We start from the raw sequence: 15,454 nt of genomic DNA, 5'->3' as shown, positions 1-15,454 counted from the left end.
ATAACCCCATTCATGTACCATTACCTCAGCATGTTGCTTGTTGTCTCCTCTGTTGTTCCTCCACATCCTGTTTGCTGTTCATTGTGTATTCACCCCTCCCCCTGACTGCCAGTCTAGGCCTTTTCCTTTCACCTTCCTCCCATCCCATTGTTTCTCTATTTACGTTTTTAGCACTTCTTTGCTCCCTGTGAAGCATACAACCATAACAAGCCCACGCCATGCAGTTTTCTTGGCTTCACTTCTTCCCTTTCTGTCCATGTCCTAATGCTCTCTCCGCTGTCTGTCTGTCTCTCTGTCTGTCTGCAGTGGAGACAGAGGCTCCGGTTAACTTGACCTACTCCCTGTTGAATGAGACGGAGGAGGAAGCGGGCCGCACCGCCATGGTGTCCTGGGTTTACCCCAATCCCTCCCACATCCAGTACGGTTGGATCACCCTGGTCTTCGAGCTGCAGTACCGAAGCATCGCCGAGCCCAACAACTGGAAGGTACAGAGAGAGAGCGAGAGAGAGCAAGAGAGAGAGAGCGAGAGAGAGATAGAGAGAGAGAGAGAGAGAGACACAGACAGACAGACAGACAGACAGACAGACAGACAGACAGACAGACAGACAGAGGGGTGTAGGTGCAGTGTTTATCAACAGCATTTGAGGGTGTTAAGCATGTGACGTGGGAGGCATGTCATGTCCATGATTGATTCTTTAAGAGGAAGATGTGCTTATTTCACAGTTAAACCTTGAGTTTGTCTGTTACCCACGTTACGACTGATGATCCTGCCTCTTTGTCAGATGAGAGAAGAGAAGGAACAGAAACAAACAGAAACGCAACAGCTCTATGGCTCCATGGTTTAGTCTGGCTGAACGGAAAAGGATCTTTTTTTAACAGTATATAGTATATACTAACAGTATATATTATTTCAACAGTATCAGATTTTTTTAAACTGTCACTTTAACCAGTATCATACTACTCTATCACCTTCTGTCACCTCTATCCCGTGTGGTTTAGATGGTAGACCAAGGCGCTTGCAACGCCAGGGTTGTGGGTTTGATTCCCACGGGGGACCAGTATGAAAATGTATGCACTCACTACTGTAAATCGCTCTGGATAAGACCATCTGCTAAATGATGTATGTGTACTGTAACTGCTACTGACAGCTCTCTATCGCCCCCTGTGTGTCTGCAGGTGAAGGGCTTGCTGAGAGAGCCTTGGCTGGAGCTGCTGGATCTGCCGGTAGGAGAATACATTGTCAGGGTGAGATGCCGTTCCCGCAACAATGGTCTCTGGAGCAAGTGGAGCACCCCTGTCCTACTCTGTGTCCCAGCCAAATCTACCCCCGGTAGGGACTCTTAACTGTCTGATGATTCAGTTACTGTCTGCACCTACCCACAGTCAACTCCTAATCTGAAGCACTGTTATATGACCTGTATTACAGTGTTGGCATACGGAATGATCTAAGCGTGTGCTGTCTTTGTCCCTTACAGATAAGCTGCTGGCTCTGCTTTTGGTGACCGGTGTTGGGGTCATGTTGTTACTAGTCATCGGCTTTGGAATTATCCTACAGGGCAAGAGGTAGGGAAGCACACACACACGTAAACAACTATGTAAACATCAAATACATGTTTGATTTCTTTCAAATAATTAAGATACAGCATTTTATTCATCACATAAAGGACAGGTTTAGAGATAAATGTGTGCAGGAGTGATCTTGTATTGATATATAAACCCTTCTATATTACAGACACATGCTACATAGGCTGTAATATCATGAAATATACATGTAGAAAGTGTATTAATGGTTCTCTCTGATCCCTGTCTTTCTCTGTAGGATAAAATCATTCCTTCTGCCTCCAATTCCCAAACCACGCATCAGAGGCATCAATCCCCTGCTTCTGAAGGTAAATACACACACACACATACACACACACACACACACACACACACACACACACACACCAACCTGGTGACTTATAACTCATTGTTCACTCAAGCTTCACTGAGTCATTTGTTTTTGTATTTTTTTCTATCCATCAATTCCCTTCCCATCTTCTCTACCCCCCCTTCCTATCTTCTCTATCCCCTCCTCTTCCCATCTTCTCTAATCCCTCCTCTTCCCATCTTCTCTAACCCATCCTCTTCCCATCTTCTCTAACCCCTCCTCTTCCTATCTTCTCTATCCCCTCCTCTTCCCATCTTCTCTAACCCCTCCTCTTCCCATCTTCTCTAACCCCTCCTCTTCCCATCTTCTCTAACCCCTCCTCTTCCTATCTTCTCTATCCCCTCCTCTTCCCATCTTCTCTAACCCCTCCTCTTCCCATCTTCTCTAACCCCTCCTCTTCCTATCTTCTCTATCCCCTCCTCTTCCCATCTTCTCTAACCCCTCCTCTTCCCATCTTCTCTAACCCCTCCTCTTCCCATCTTCTCTAACCCCTCCTCTTCCCATCTTCTCTAACCCCTCCTCTTCCCATCTTCTCTAACCCCTCCTCTTCCTATCTTCTCTAACCCCTCCTCTTCCTATCTTCTCTAACCCCTCCTCTTCCTATCTTCTCTAACCCCTCCTCTTCCCATCTTCTCTAACCCCTCCTCTTCCCATCTTCTCTAACCCCTCCTCTTCCCATCTTCTCTAACCCCTCCTCTTCCCATCTTCTCTAACCCCTCCTCTTCCCATCTTCTCTAACCCCTCCTCTTCTCATCTTCTCTAACCCCTCCTCTTCCCATCTTCTCTAACCCCTCCTCTTCCCATCTTCTCTAACCCCTCCTCTTCCTATCTTCTCTAACCCCTCCTCTTCCCATCTTCTCTAACCCCTCCTCTTCCCATCTTCTCTATCCCCTCCTCTTCCCATCTTCTCTATCCCCTCCTCTTCCCATCTTCTCTAACCCCTCCTCTTCCTTTCTCCTTTTCTCTTCCTTCCTTCTCTCTCAGAAAGGGGGCTTTGATGAGATCAACCGTCATTTCATCTCCTTCCATGGCTATAAGCCCCCAAGCTACAGCGAGGAGGAGGTCTGGGACCCTGTCAGCATGGACAGCAACCAATCTCTCCAGGCTCCCCCGGGGGTCCTAGCAGTCCGGAAGGAGGATTATGATATGGCCATCCACAGCCAACTACTGGTCCAGACCACCTCCAGCCATGCCCCTTATACACCAGTCCCTGCCTCTTACACCCCAGTCCCCGCCCCTTACTGCCAGGCTCCAGTGGAAGCCTTCCAGACTGCGTGGGAATGGCCAACAGCAAACCCCGACCAGCCGGAGCTTCTGGCCTTCCCGGGCACTGACTACAGCATGATGGTGGATCCCACCCCCGTCCCGCCTCCGGACCAGCAGGCCCCGCCCCCATCATCCACCCAGGACTTCTACACGTGCGTGAACGTGCTGGGTGACAACGGACAAGTGCATCTGGTGCCCTGCCTGCCCAACCACCTGAAACACAGCCCCTACGTACAGCTGGAGGAGGAGCTAGAGGAAGGAGGGCTGGAGAAGAGCAGCCAGTTAGATGACTACCTGGCTAAGAAGATGAAGGCAGTAGCCAACGGGAGTGCTCCGGGAGAGATAGTGGTGGAGACAGAGAGTGTGGAGCAGAGTGAAATGGCTGTGCCTTTACTGCCTGGAAACACTGGCACACAGGGCAACAGGGTGTGACCAGTTAGCACACACACACACACACACACACACACACACACACACACACACGCACACACACACGCACACACACACACACACACACACACACACACACACACACACACACACACACACACACACAGCAACAGGAATTACTCCAGGCTAAAATGAGGATGTTAACTCATGGATGGACCTTTGAATATACCTACTTGATATACTAACATAATGATGTGTTTTTGTGAGTGCACCGGCCTGGGACATGAGTCCTCTGTGTCTATCCCCCCCTCCACCTCCCCTGCCTGCCAAATGACCGTGACACTGCTGGACAGACACTGCTGCCACCTCTGTTCACTGCTGATATGGCAGGGACAACGTTCTGACTACATTCTCTCTGCGGGGAATCAGAGATGCAGCATTTGACTGAGGTTTTCTTTCAGAGTAGAGCCGAGGTCGGGATACAAGATGGATTCCTTTTGACGCAGAAAATCTGACAAGATTAAAAAAACATAAACTTGCAAAGTGTCTTGAACAATAACAATAGATTCTCCGTAGAACTACAACTCTTGTTTTGTGGACTGAGTCACTGAAAGGTTACTATACTCACCTGTTCTTCAGTCCAATCTTGTTAGAAAATAATGCCTGCGAACTCTCTTGTTGTTGGATGTAGAATTAATGACCAACCACTCTGTGAAAGACGCTTCGATTTGTTAACAGTCAGGTTTTAGTGCTCTGTGAACTCATTTAATTGGATTGAGGTGAAAAGTTTGACGAATGCAAGAATACCAGTTGTACCTCACTGAGACCAGTCATAGCCGTTGTGAGGCCCTGGCAGACGTTAGCATGCATTTAGAGAACAGTGGAGCACACCAAAGATCTGAACACCCAGACCAAGAGAGCAGTACACTTCTTCAAATATAAATGCATTTTTAGAGAGAAATTATTGTAATTATTAGAATGAATGAATTACAGAGGAAATACTTTAATATATCAAGTGCACTATTGACCAGAAATATAACGAGGCAATGTTATAATAACAATAATGATAACAGTAAAGTACACTTATAAAGTGAACTGTCTGGGTTCAATCCATGAACTAAATCACAGATTTAAATGTATGCTTCATACTCAGGAACTCAACCAAGCATACAGTAGGAAGTCAACCCAGTAAAGGTGCAATCTACTCTCAGTCCCGTGTGATGGAACAAAAATGCAGAAACTCGGGATACACTAAAACAAAAAAATATATATTTTTTCTTGAATTTTGGGTCAGAAATGAAACTACAGATTGCACTGTATTCAAAACAAGTGATGATCATTTTTCGTAACATCTATAATTGTCAGTCTGTAGAACAGCCCTCACTATGCACTGCTACATGTGCTCTGACAATTAACTACATGCTGGATTTGAAAGCACTTACTTTACCAGAACATAACACATGCAGCTCTCTCAGGGGTGAAACGAGAGTAGGCTAAAGAAAAGAGCACTGTGATCATTTTATTGATTTTTACAAAGAGAATGAGGCGACCAGACGAGTAGGGAGAAAACACATCTTCTAAAGGTGACCGATATTACAACAAGGACAGACAATGGTTAAAGCGTCTAATGACGTGTATAGGAACAAGACATTTTCAGCACACCCACATACTTGAGTAGATGTGTTTGTGATTTCTTCATAAAATCTTCTTTGACAAGCTTTCCTGGTGAATAGGAGGGCATGTATGCTATTTAGAAAATGGAGGCTTTTTTAATGACAAAAGTAAGACGCTCCCAGTTGCTAGGAAGATGACCTTGAGGTGTGTGGATGGCAGTCTAATATCGACAGAGGATTTTTACACTAAATATATGCATTGTTTTTTGAAAGAAACTTGGAGAAACACATCATATGCATCACCTGTGAAATAAACCAGTCTCATGGCATTTGAAATGTCGGGGTACAGTTTAATTACATCAGAAGCAGTTCATTAGCCATTTAACAAAAAAGTTTCTTGGTAAACAGCCATCACACTGGATAACGATAACACACACAGTACGATATGATGCAACGAGTAGCTTAAATACTTTGTACTAAAACACTGTGTTCCTATTACACTGGCCCTGTTACACTGGCCCTACGGATGGACCTGGGTTAGTCTGTTACACTGGCCCTACGGATGGACCTGGGTTAGTCTGTTACACTGGCCCTGTGGATGGACCTTGGTTAGTCTGTTACACTGGCCCTGTGGATGGACCTGGGTTAGTCTGTTACACTGGCCCTACGGATGGACCTTGGTTAGTCTGTTACACTGGCCCTATGGATGGACCTTGGTTAGTCTGTTACACTGGCCCTGTGGATGGACCGTGGTTAGTCTGTTACACTGGCCCTGTGGATGGACCTTGGTTAGTCTGTTACACTGGCCCTGTGGATGGACCTTTGTCAGTCTGTTTTACGTGTTGGTACATGTTTAAGGTTTAAATGACTGATGTTTTTAATGTCTCTCGGTTGTTCTCGCTCCCCCCCTCCTCTCTCTATGACGTCAGGTGGTTTCTCCACCATCAGTAGTCCTGTGCAGTGCTTTTCTCTGTGTTGTCATACTCTTGTTCACTGTTGTACTCTGCTGTGCCGCTTCAACTTTGTGCCTTGACTTGACTGTGTGGAACTCTCCTGTCCTTAGAAGGGCTCACACTGGTAGACTGAAATTATATATTTTTCTAATGAGATAGACACACACACACACACGATAACACAGACAACAGCGGTATTTGTGAAGGCCATATAGGACACGTAGAAGCAGTCAGGTCAAATTGTTTCTGTTCTGTACACTGGATACAGTGGGGTGGGTGAGTTATGTTGTTTGTTTTGGAAGCTATGTCCCCTGCTGCAAGATCTTTCCCATGCATTGAATAAAGCCTACTGCTGACCTGTCTCCACTTCAGCCTCGTCAATTCTCCTGAACACTCTCACACACGGACACACCACTACCTCTGATTGACTGTAACGCTTGTTCTCCTCCTCTTCGTCCGAAGAGGAGGAGTAGGGATCCGACCAAAATGCAGCGGGTTTTGAGAACATAATGAATTTATTCAACCACGAAGACGAACACGAAACACTTGGAATAATTACAAAATAACAAAACGAACGAAGACAGACCTGAAATAGAGTACTTACATATAACACGAAGAACGCACGAACAGGTAATGACTACAAACAAAACGCTACAGTCCCGTGTGGTACGAACATACAATACAGACACGGAAGACAACCACCCACAAACAAACAGTGTGAACACCCTACCTTTATATGGTTCCCAATCAGAGGAAACGACAAACACCTGTCTCTGATTGAGAACCATATAAGGCTAATTACCAATGGCCTAAACATAGAAACACAAAACATAGAATGCCCACCCCAACTCACGCCCTGACCAACTAAACACATACAAAAATAACAGACAACAGGTCAGGAACGTGACATTGACTCTGGCAGGAATTCCCTAGTAGCGAGTGTTGCACTTCAGTGAGTGCACTGAAAGCTAAAATAACCATCATCTATCACAGCTGGGATTCAAATATTTAAAGGGCAGATGCGATTCCACGTCATCCAATGAAAATGTCAGTGAAATGCCAACCTGTCGACAGAAAACTGTATGTGTGTCTGTGTGTCTCTGTGTATTTGTGTATTTGTGTATTTGTGTGTGTATTTGTATTTGTGTGTGTGTGTGTGTGTGTGTGTGTGTGTCTGTGTGTGTGTGTGTGTGTGTGTGTGTGTGTGTGTGTGTGTGTGTGTGTGTGTGTGTGTGTGTGTGTGTGTGTGTGTGTGTGTGTGTGTGTGTGTGTGTGTGTGTTTGTTTGTGTGTGTGTGTACTGTACCAGTCAAAAGTTTGGACACACCTACTCATTCAAGGGTTTTTCTTTATTCTTTACTATTTTCTACATTGTAGAATAATAGACATCAAAACTATGAAATAACACATATGGAATCACGTAGTAACCAAAAAAGTGTTAAACAAATCCAAATATATTTGAGATTCTACAAAGTAGCCACCCTTTGCCTTGATGACAGCTTTGCACACTCTTGGCATTCTCTCAACCAGCTTCATGAAGTAGTCACATGGAATGCATTTCAATTAACAGGTGTGCCTTGTTAAATTTCTTTCCTTCTTAAAGCATTTGAGACAATCAGTTGTGTTGGTGGTATGGTATACAGAGGTGGGTGGTATACAGAAGACAGCCCTATTTGGTAAAAGACCAAGTCCATATTATGGCAAGAACAGCTCAAATAAGCAAAGAAAAATGACAGTCTATCATTACTTTAAGACATGAAGGTCAGTCAATACGGAAAATGTCAAGAACTTTTAAAGTTTCTTCAAGTGCAGTCGCAAAATACATCAAGTGCTATGAGGAAATTGCCTCTCATGAGGACCGCCACAGGAATGGAAGACCTGCTGCAGAGGATAAATTCCTTAGAGTTACCAGCCTCAGAAAATGCAGCCCAAATAAATGCTTCACAGAGTTCAAGGAACAGACACATCTCAACATCAACTGTTCAGAGAAGACTGTGAATCAGGCCTTCATGGTCGAATTGCTGCAAAGAAACCACTACTGAACAACACCAAAAGGCGAAGAGACTTGCTTGGGCTAAGAAACCCGAGCAAAGGACATTAGACCGGTGGAAATCTGTCCTTTGGTCTGATGAGTCCAAATTTGAGATTTTTGGTTCCAACCGCTGTGTCTTTGTGAGACGCAGAGTACATGTGTGGTTCCCACCGTGAAGCATGGAGGAGGAGGTGTGATGGTGCTTTGCAAGTGACACTGTCTGTGATTTATTTAGAATTCAAGGCACACTTAACCAGCATGGCTACCACAGCATTCTGCAGCGATATGCCACCCCATCTGGTTTGCTCTTAGTGAGACTATAATTTGTTTTTCAACAGGACAATGACCCAAACACACCTCCAGGCTGTGTAAAAGCTATTTGACCAAGACGGAGAGTGATGGAGTGCTGCATCAGATGACCTGGCCTCCACAATCACCCGACCACAACCCAATTGAGATGGTTTGAGATGAGTTGGACCACAGAGTGAAGGCAAAGCAGCCAACAAGTGCTCAGCATATGTGGGAACTCCTTCAAGACTTTTGGAAAAGGGGGTTCCAGTGACGCAACTTAGGAAATGGCTGCCTAGTTTTTCGCACTGCACATCGGTTGGGTATTCCCCCCCCCCCCCCCCCCCCCCCTAAATTCAAGTATTTACTCTGAGCATTGTAATAACTTACGCAAAATGGAAAAATAGGAAAAGGTGCGGAGCTACAACAACAGCCCATAACAAGACAGCAGAAGATATAATCGTCGATGAACCCGAGATGGCTAATGCTAGCGCAAATAAGATAGCAGCAGCAAAAGAACCCTCATTTCGTGAGGTGAAAAAGGAGGAATTGCGCAAGGCGCTCACAGGCTTACGAGAGGAACTTCGAGAAGATGTAAGAAAATAACTAAATGAGTTCAAGAAGGACATTAACCAGAAACTTAAAGAAAACAAAGAAGAACTTCACAGCATATCTACAAGAATGAGGGACGCAGAACAGCGCATTGGGGAAACGGACACATGGAACTCTTGAACAGTCACTGAAAAACCAACACGCACTACAGGCAAAAGTAACAGAACTCTAAGGTTTCTCACATCGAAACAACATTAGACTTTATAACGTAGTAGAGGGCGCAGAAAAAGACTCTATGCCCAAATTCGTGGAGGGTCTATTCAAAGACATACTTGAAGACGACACTGACCTGGAAATTGAGAGAGCACACCGAGCTCTGACCCCAAAACCCCCCAGCAGCGCCCCACCAAGATCCATGGTAGTATGGTTCCTAAAATTCTCAGTCAAAGAGAAAGTCTTACATGCAACCTGGAAAAAGCCTGTTAGCTTCCATTAAGAAAGCACTTAAAGACAAGGGTATACGCTTCCAAACACCATTCCCGGCAAAAATGTGGGTATTTCTGGAAAATGGCCCGGTTACATACGAGCATGCAGACGAGGCGGCTGAGGATCTGAAGTCGAGGGGCATCCCAGTGGAGTATACCGCCAGGAGAAAGGCGACATCACCAGTGGAAAGACTCGAGCAGGCTCTCTCATGGATCGTTGTCAACAAGCAGAGTCATGGAGAAAGAGGGAATCCACCTCGGCGAGAGGACATTCACATCCGAGAGAGACTCAGGCATTTCCAACAGGAAGATGGAAGACACTGTATTTGATTTAACAGAATTAATAGTTACCGCGAGCTGTTAAGATGTTGGGTTGTTACGGTTGACATGGCAATAGATAAAATATCTCCCGTATTTTCCCCCAATGCTGAAGAAGGGTGAGTAGCCAAAAGTGTGTTCTTTATGAACACACTAAGTAGCGTCACGTTAATAACATATATTTTAACTAATGATTAATGACACATTGACAACGGGGTGACAAAAGGGCATATTAAGGGGAGGATTCATGATATGCACGCATGACCGATATAGTTTTCACTTGTAATTAACCGATGTGTATAAGCGACGAAATAGGTGCTCTTATTATTTTCGGTTCCAACAGGTCTTGTTTGTGACTACGTCACGCATTTTCATATCTGAGCGAGGCGCCCATCCTGCGGACAGGCTCATCCCCTCAAACCCCAGAGGCAAGAGACAGTCCTCTGACATGGGAGTCCAAATACCAAAGTATTTTCCCACTTTGGTTTACCTTATTATCGTTCTTGAATTTTCGTTCATTTTTAGGTTCATGATAAGCAGGCAGATATGGTGCACATTTTTTTTATTTATCGATGCATCATCGGGAATTTAAGGTCATCAGTCTCAATGTAAACGGACTGGGGAGTGCCATCAAGAGAACTAAGGTAATAGCAAAGATGAAACGGGAGAGAGTTGACATACTGTTCTGGCTGGAAACTCACTTATCCACACCTGAACACGAGAAACTCAAGAAAATGGGATATAGGAACACTTTTTTTTCTTCTTACAAAATGGGTAGAAGGGGAGTTGCAATCTTGACACCAAATTCAGTTCCTTTTGAGCTTATGTCAGAAATAAAAGAAACCTCTGGCACTCTTATCTGTGGAGGGGATTTTAACACAATTTTAAACTCAAAATTGGACAGCACAAATCAAAATAGGAAAATTAGTCTAGTTGCTAAAAAGATCAATAGGATACTGCAGGATCTAGGACTGCTCGATGTATGGCGTGACACCCGCAAGACCGATAAGGAATATACTTTCTACTCAGCCCGCCACACTGAATACTCCAGGTTAGACTATTTTTTATGTACAGTGCAGATAGACACAGGCTTAAGGATTGTAGGATCTGGCAGAGCGACTTATCAGATCATTATAGAGTTTACCTAACCCTACACCTTGATAGCAAACCAATAAATACTATATGGAGACTTAATACAAGCATGCTGAATGATCCAGAATTCAAGGAATCAATAAAGACAGAATTGAACATCTATCTGGAGAATAATGATAATGGGGAAGTATCCCCTGCTACATTGTGGGATGCAGCTAAGGCAGTTATTAGAGGAAAGATCATATCCACATCATCTCTCAAGAAAAAGATTAAAGCACAGAAACTGCTGAAATTACAAGAAACTCTAAGAAACTTAGAACGATCTCATAGTCAATACAAAGACCCTCTTATATTACCAGAGATTCAAAAGGTAAAACAGGAAATTGACCAGATTTATAGAGAAGAAGTAGAGAAAAAGCTCAGGTTCCTGAAACAACAATATTAGGAAGCAGGCTCAAAGGCAACCAAATTACTAGCATGGAGACTCAGGAAACAACAAGCACAGAATACCATTTTCAAAATAAAAGACCCCAAAACAAAAAAGATCACATGCAAATTAGATGAAATACAGAATGCATTTGAATCATATTACACAAATCTGTACAAGCAACCAGAGAAGGCAGATGCACAGACAATAGAGTCATTTTTGAACTCACTTCCCCTCAATTGGGACAGAGCAAAATGATAGACTACCTTCAGAAATAACCACTGAAGAAATTAATAAAGCAACATCTCAACTAAAAGTAAACAAGTCTCCAGGCCCTGATGGCTTCCCTTCAGAATGGTTCAAGACCTTCAGAGAACAACTAACACCTCTACTTAAGGCCCTGATGGCTTCCCTTCAGAATGGGTCAAGACCTTCAGAGAACAACTAACACCCCCACTTAAGGCCCTGATGGCTTCCCTTCAGAATGGGTCAAGACCTTCAGAGAACCACTAACACCTCTACTTAAGGCCCTGATGGCTTCCCTTCAGAATGGTTCAAGACCTTCCGAGAACAACTAACACCTCTACTTAAGGCCCTGATGGCTTCCCTTCAGAATGGTTCAAGACCTTCCGAGAACAACTAACACCTCTACTTAAGGCCCTGATGGCTTCCCTTCAGAATGGTTCAAGACCTTCAGAGAACAACTAACACCTCTACTTAAGGCCCTGATGGCTTCTCTTCAGAATGGTTCAAGACCTTCAGAGAACAACTAACACCTCTACTTAAGGCCCTGATGGCTTCCCTTGAAAATGGTTCAAGACCTTCAGAGAACAACTAACACCTCTACTTCAGGCCCTGATGGCTTCCCTTCAGAATGGTTCAAGACCTTCAGAGAACAACTAACACCCCCACTTAAGAACCCTGATGGCTTCCCTTCAGAATGGGTCAAGACCTTCAGAGAACAACTAACACCTCTACTTAAGGCCCTGATGGCTTCCCTTCAGAATGGGTCAAGACCTTCAGAGAACAACTAACACCTCTACTTAAAGCCCTGATGGCTTCTCTTCAGAATGGGTCAAGACCTTCAGAGAACAACTAACACCTCTACTTAAGGCCCTGATGGCTGCCCTTCAGAATGGGTCAAGACCTTCAGAGAACAACTAACACCTCTACTTAAGGCCCTGATGGCTTCTCTTCAGAATGGGTCAAGACCTTCAGAGAACAACTAACACCTCTACTTAAGGCCCTGATGGCTTCCCTTCAGAATGGGTCAAGACCTTCAGAGAACAACTAACACCTCTACTTAAGGCCTGTTTTAACTGGACTCTGCGGGAGGGGGGTCTCCCACCGTCGTGGAGAGAGGTCATTATATCTGTAATCCTAAAAGAGGGTAAAGATAAGAAGGAATGCAGTTCATATAGACCTATCGCAATTCTTAACACGGATTATAAACTATATGCACCAAAAGAATGGAGAACATAATCCCAGAATTGATTGACTGAGATCAAACCAGTTTCATACAAAATAGGCAGACTCAAGACAACATAAGGAGAACACTACATGTCATGGACCACATTACTCAGAATAAGACAAGTGCAATATTAATCAGTCTAGATGCAGAAAAACCATTTGATTCAGTGGAATGGGATTACCTATTCCAAGTTATGGAAAGATTTGGTTTCAACAAAAAAGTGATACAATGCATCAAAACACTGTATTCATGTCCGACCGCTAGAATAAAGATAAATGGACATTAGTCACGTTAAAATTAGAGCGAGGGGCAAGACAAGGCTGTAATCTTTCACCCACGCTCTTCTCCTTGTACCTCGAACCATTAGCACAGGCAATAAGACAGGACCCAACCTTAGAGGGAATAACAATAAGAGACAGTGAACATAAGATATGGATGTATGCTGATGACGTTCTGTTATTCCTTAAAGACCCAGGCTCAAGCGTACCTAGATTGATGGATGTTCTACAAACATTTGGAACATGTTCAGGGTATGTGCTTAACGTACACAAGACCAAACCCTAGTATATAATTATACCCCACAGGAAGAGCTGAAGAGTAGGTATAACTTCACCTGGACCTCTTCATCCATTAAATATCTTGGAGTATACCTACCAAAAGATACAACCAAACTTTATCACATGAATTACGATCACATCAACAAGAAAATATATGATGACCTGGACAGCTGGAGTTCACTTCCTTTAGATCTTAGTAGTAGAATGGAAACAATCAAAGTTAACATCCTGCCAGGTTACTGTATTTGTTCCAATCACTGCCCATAGAAATCGCACCTAAACAGTTTAGGGATAAACGGATATCAAGGTTTATCTGGAACAGTAAGAGACCAAGAACTAGATATACAACATTACAATTACCAAACAACTGTGGGGGTGTGGCCTTACCAAACCTAAAAGATTATTATGTGTCAGCCCAATGAGACCTCTGGTGTGTTGGTGCAATTCAAATGGAAAGACATGGAGATTACTTTGACAGAGATACCCATACAGAGATACCCATACAGTCAGTTTTGAGAAATAAGGACATGGTAATAGAAATATAGGGTAGACAAAATCAGTGGATTAATTTCTCTCTGAAGACATGGTTTAGGGTAGTTAAGCAAAATCATTTAGACAGAGAGGTCAAACTGCTGAGTTGGCCCGCATACGACCCCAGCTTCATCCCTGCAACTCAGGACAGCAGATTTAAACAATGGACGCAGAAAGGCATCACATCATTCAGTACAATTATAAGGAATGGGGACCTAGATAACTTCCAGGACCTAAGTAAAAAACATGGCTTGGATTAACAAGATTTTTACAGATACCTACAAGTTCGACACTATTTCTTTAAGAGATATAAAAGTGACTGACCCTCGAGCACCTCCAAAATTTATCCAAGTATTCACTAACGCATACGACTTGCGGAGTAACAGAAAAACTCTCTCAAATCTCTACTTGGGTATTCAATCCTCAAAGAAACATTCTACAAACTATATTAAAAATAAATGGGAGGAGGAACTTAACATTGAAATAACTGATGAAACATGGTTGAACATATTAGAGACTCAACAATGCTGAACCAACTCAAGATCATGGAGTGAATTCTGTTGGAAGAATGTTGTACGTTTCTTCATAAGACCTAAACTGAAATCAAAACAGACTGGCTCCCTACATCCTTGTTGGAGAGAATGCGGCCTATCGAGGGGGGATCACTCTCATATCTTTTGGCCTTGCCCCGCAATCGAAACCTACTGGGGAGAAATAAGATCTAACATTGGAAAATGATGGGATTTGACATAGAACAAACATTAATTTCTTTGTACTTGGGTGAAATACCTGATAACTTACACAATAGAGAAAAGTACTTCTTGAAAGTCCTACTGGCAGCTAGTAAAAAGGCTATCACTAGGAAATGGCTACAAAAAGACCCTCCCACAGTGACACAGTGGATAGACATTGCTAAAGAAATACACCATATGGAGCCGCATGACCTTCGCTCTTTAAGAACACAAGAGGAGAGAGGTCGGGAATATTGGGGAAAATGGGTTTCGTACTTGAAAAAGGTCTAATTCAAAGATGTCATTGTAACTAATATGATGAAGGTATGAACAAGTGCACTATAACTGCCAGATCTTTTTTGTTGTTCTTTTATTTTACTTTATTTGTACTTTCTTTGTGTTCCTACAATAAAAACAAAGTATATAAAAATAAAAATAAAATAATTTTGGAAAAGCATTCCAGGTGAAGCTGGTTGAGAGAATGCAAAGCTGTCATCAAGGCAAAGGGTGGCTACTTTGAAGAATCTCAAATTTAGAATATATTTTGATTTGTTTAACATTTTTTTGGTTACTACATGATTCCATATGTATAATTTCATAGTTTTGATGTCTTCACGATCATTCTACAATGTAGAAAATAGTAGAAATAAAGAAAAACCCTTGAATGAGTAGGTGAGTCCAAAATTTTTACTGGTACTGTATGTGTGTGTGTCTTGGTGTGTGTCTCTCTCTCTCTCTCTCTGTGTGTGTGTGTGTGTGTGTGTGGCTGTGCGTGTCTTTGTTTGTCTCAGTGTGTGTGTGTGTGTGTCTCTGTGTGTG

The 15,454-nt window shown here is 43.3% G+C and overlaps 1 protein-coding gene across 1 annotated transcript in view; it reads left to right on the top strand.

Moving 5' to 3' along the window:
• Positions 1–6,518, top strand: part of LOC129859925 (prolactin receptor-like) — a 55,396-nt gene extending 48,878 nt beyond the window's left edge. The window contains exons 5-9 of the mRNA XM_055930171.1: positions 307–485; positions 1,177–1,330; positions 1,476–1,563; positions 1,820–1,889; positions 2,915–6,518. Coding sequence (XP_055786146.1) covers positions 307–485; positions 1,177–1,330; positions 1,476–1,563; positions 1,820–1,889; positions 2,915–3,628 — 1,205 coding nt within the window. The 3' untranslated portion in view covers positions 3,629–6,518. The remainder of the gene's footprint in view (positions 1–306; positions 486–1,176; positions 1,331–1,475; positions 1,564–1,819; positions 1,890–2,914) is intronic.
• Positions 6,519–15,454: the final 8,936 nt, after the last annotated feature.

Source organism: Salvelinus fontinalis, chromosome 7 (assembly GCF_029448725.1).
Source record: "Salvelinus fontinalis isolate EN_2023a chromosome 7, ASM2944872v1, whole genome shotgun sequence".
In the NCBI taxonomy this organism is placed as follows: domain Eukaryota; kingdom Metazoa; phylum Chordata; class Actinopteri; order Salmoniformes; family Salmonidae; genus Salvelinus; species Salvelinus fontinalis.
Note: the sequence above shows the minus strand (reverse complement) of the source record. Positions and strands in the feature narration are given on the sequence as shown.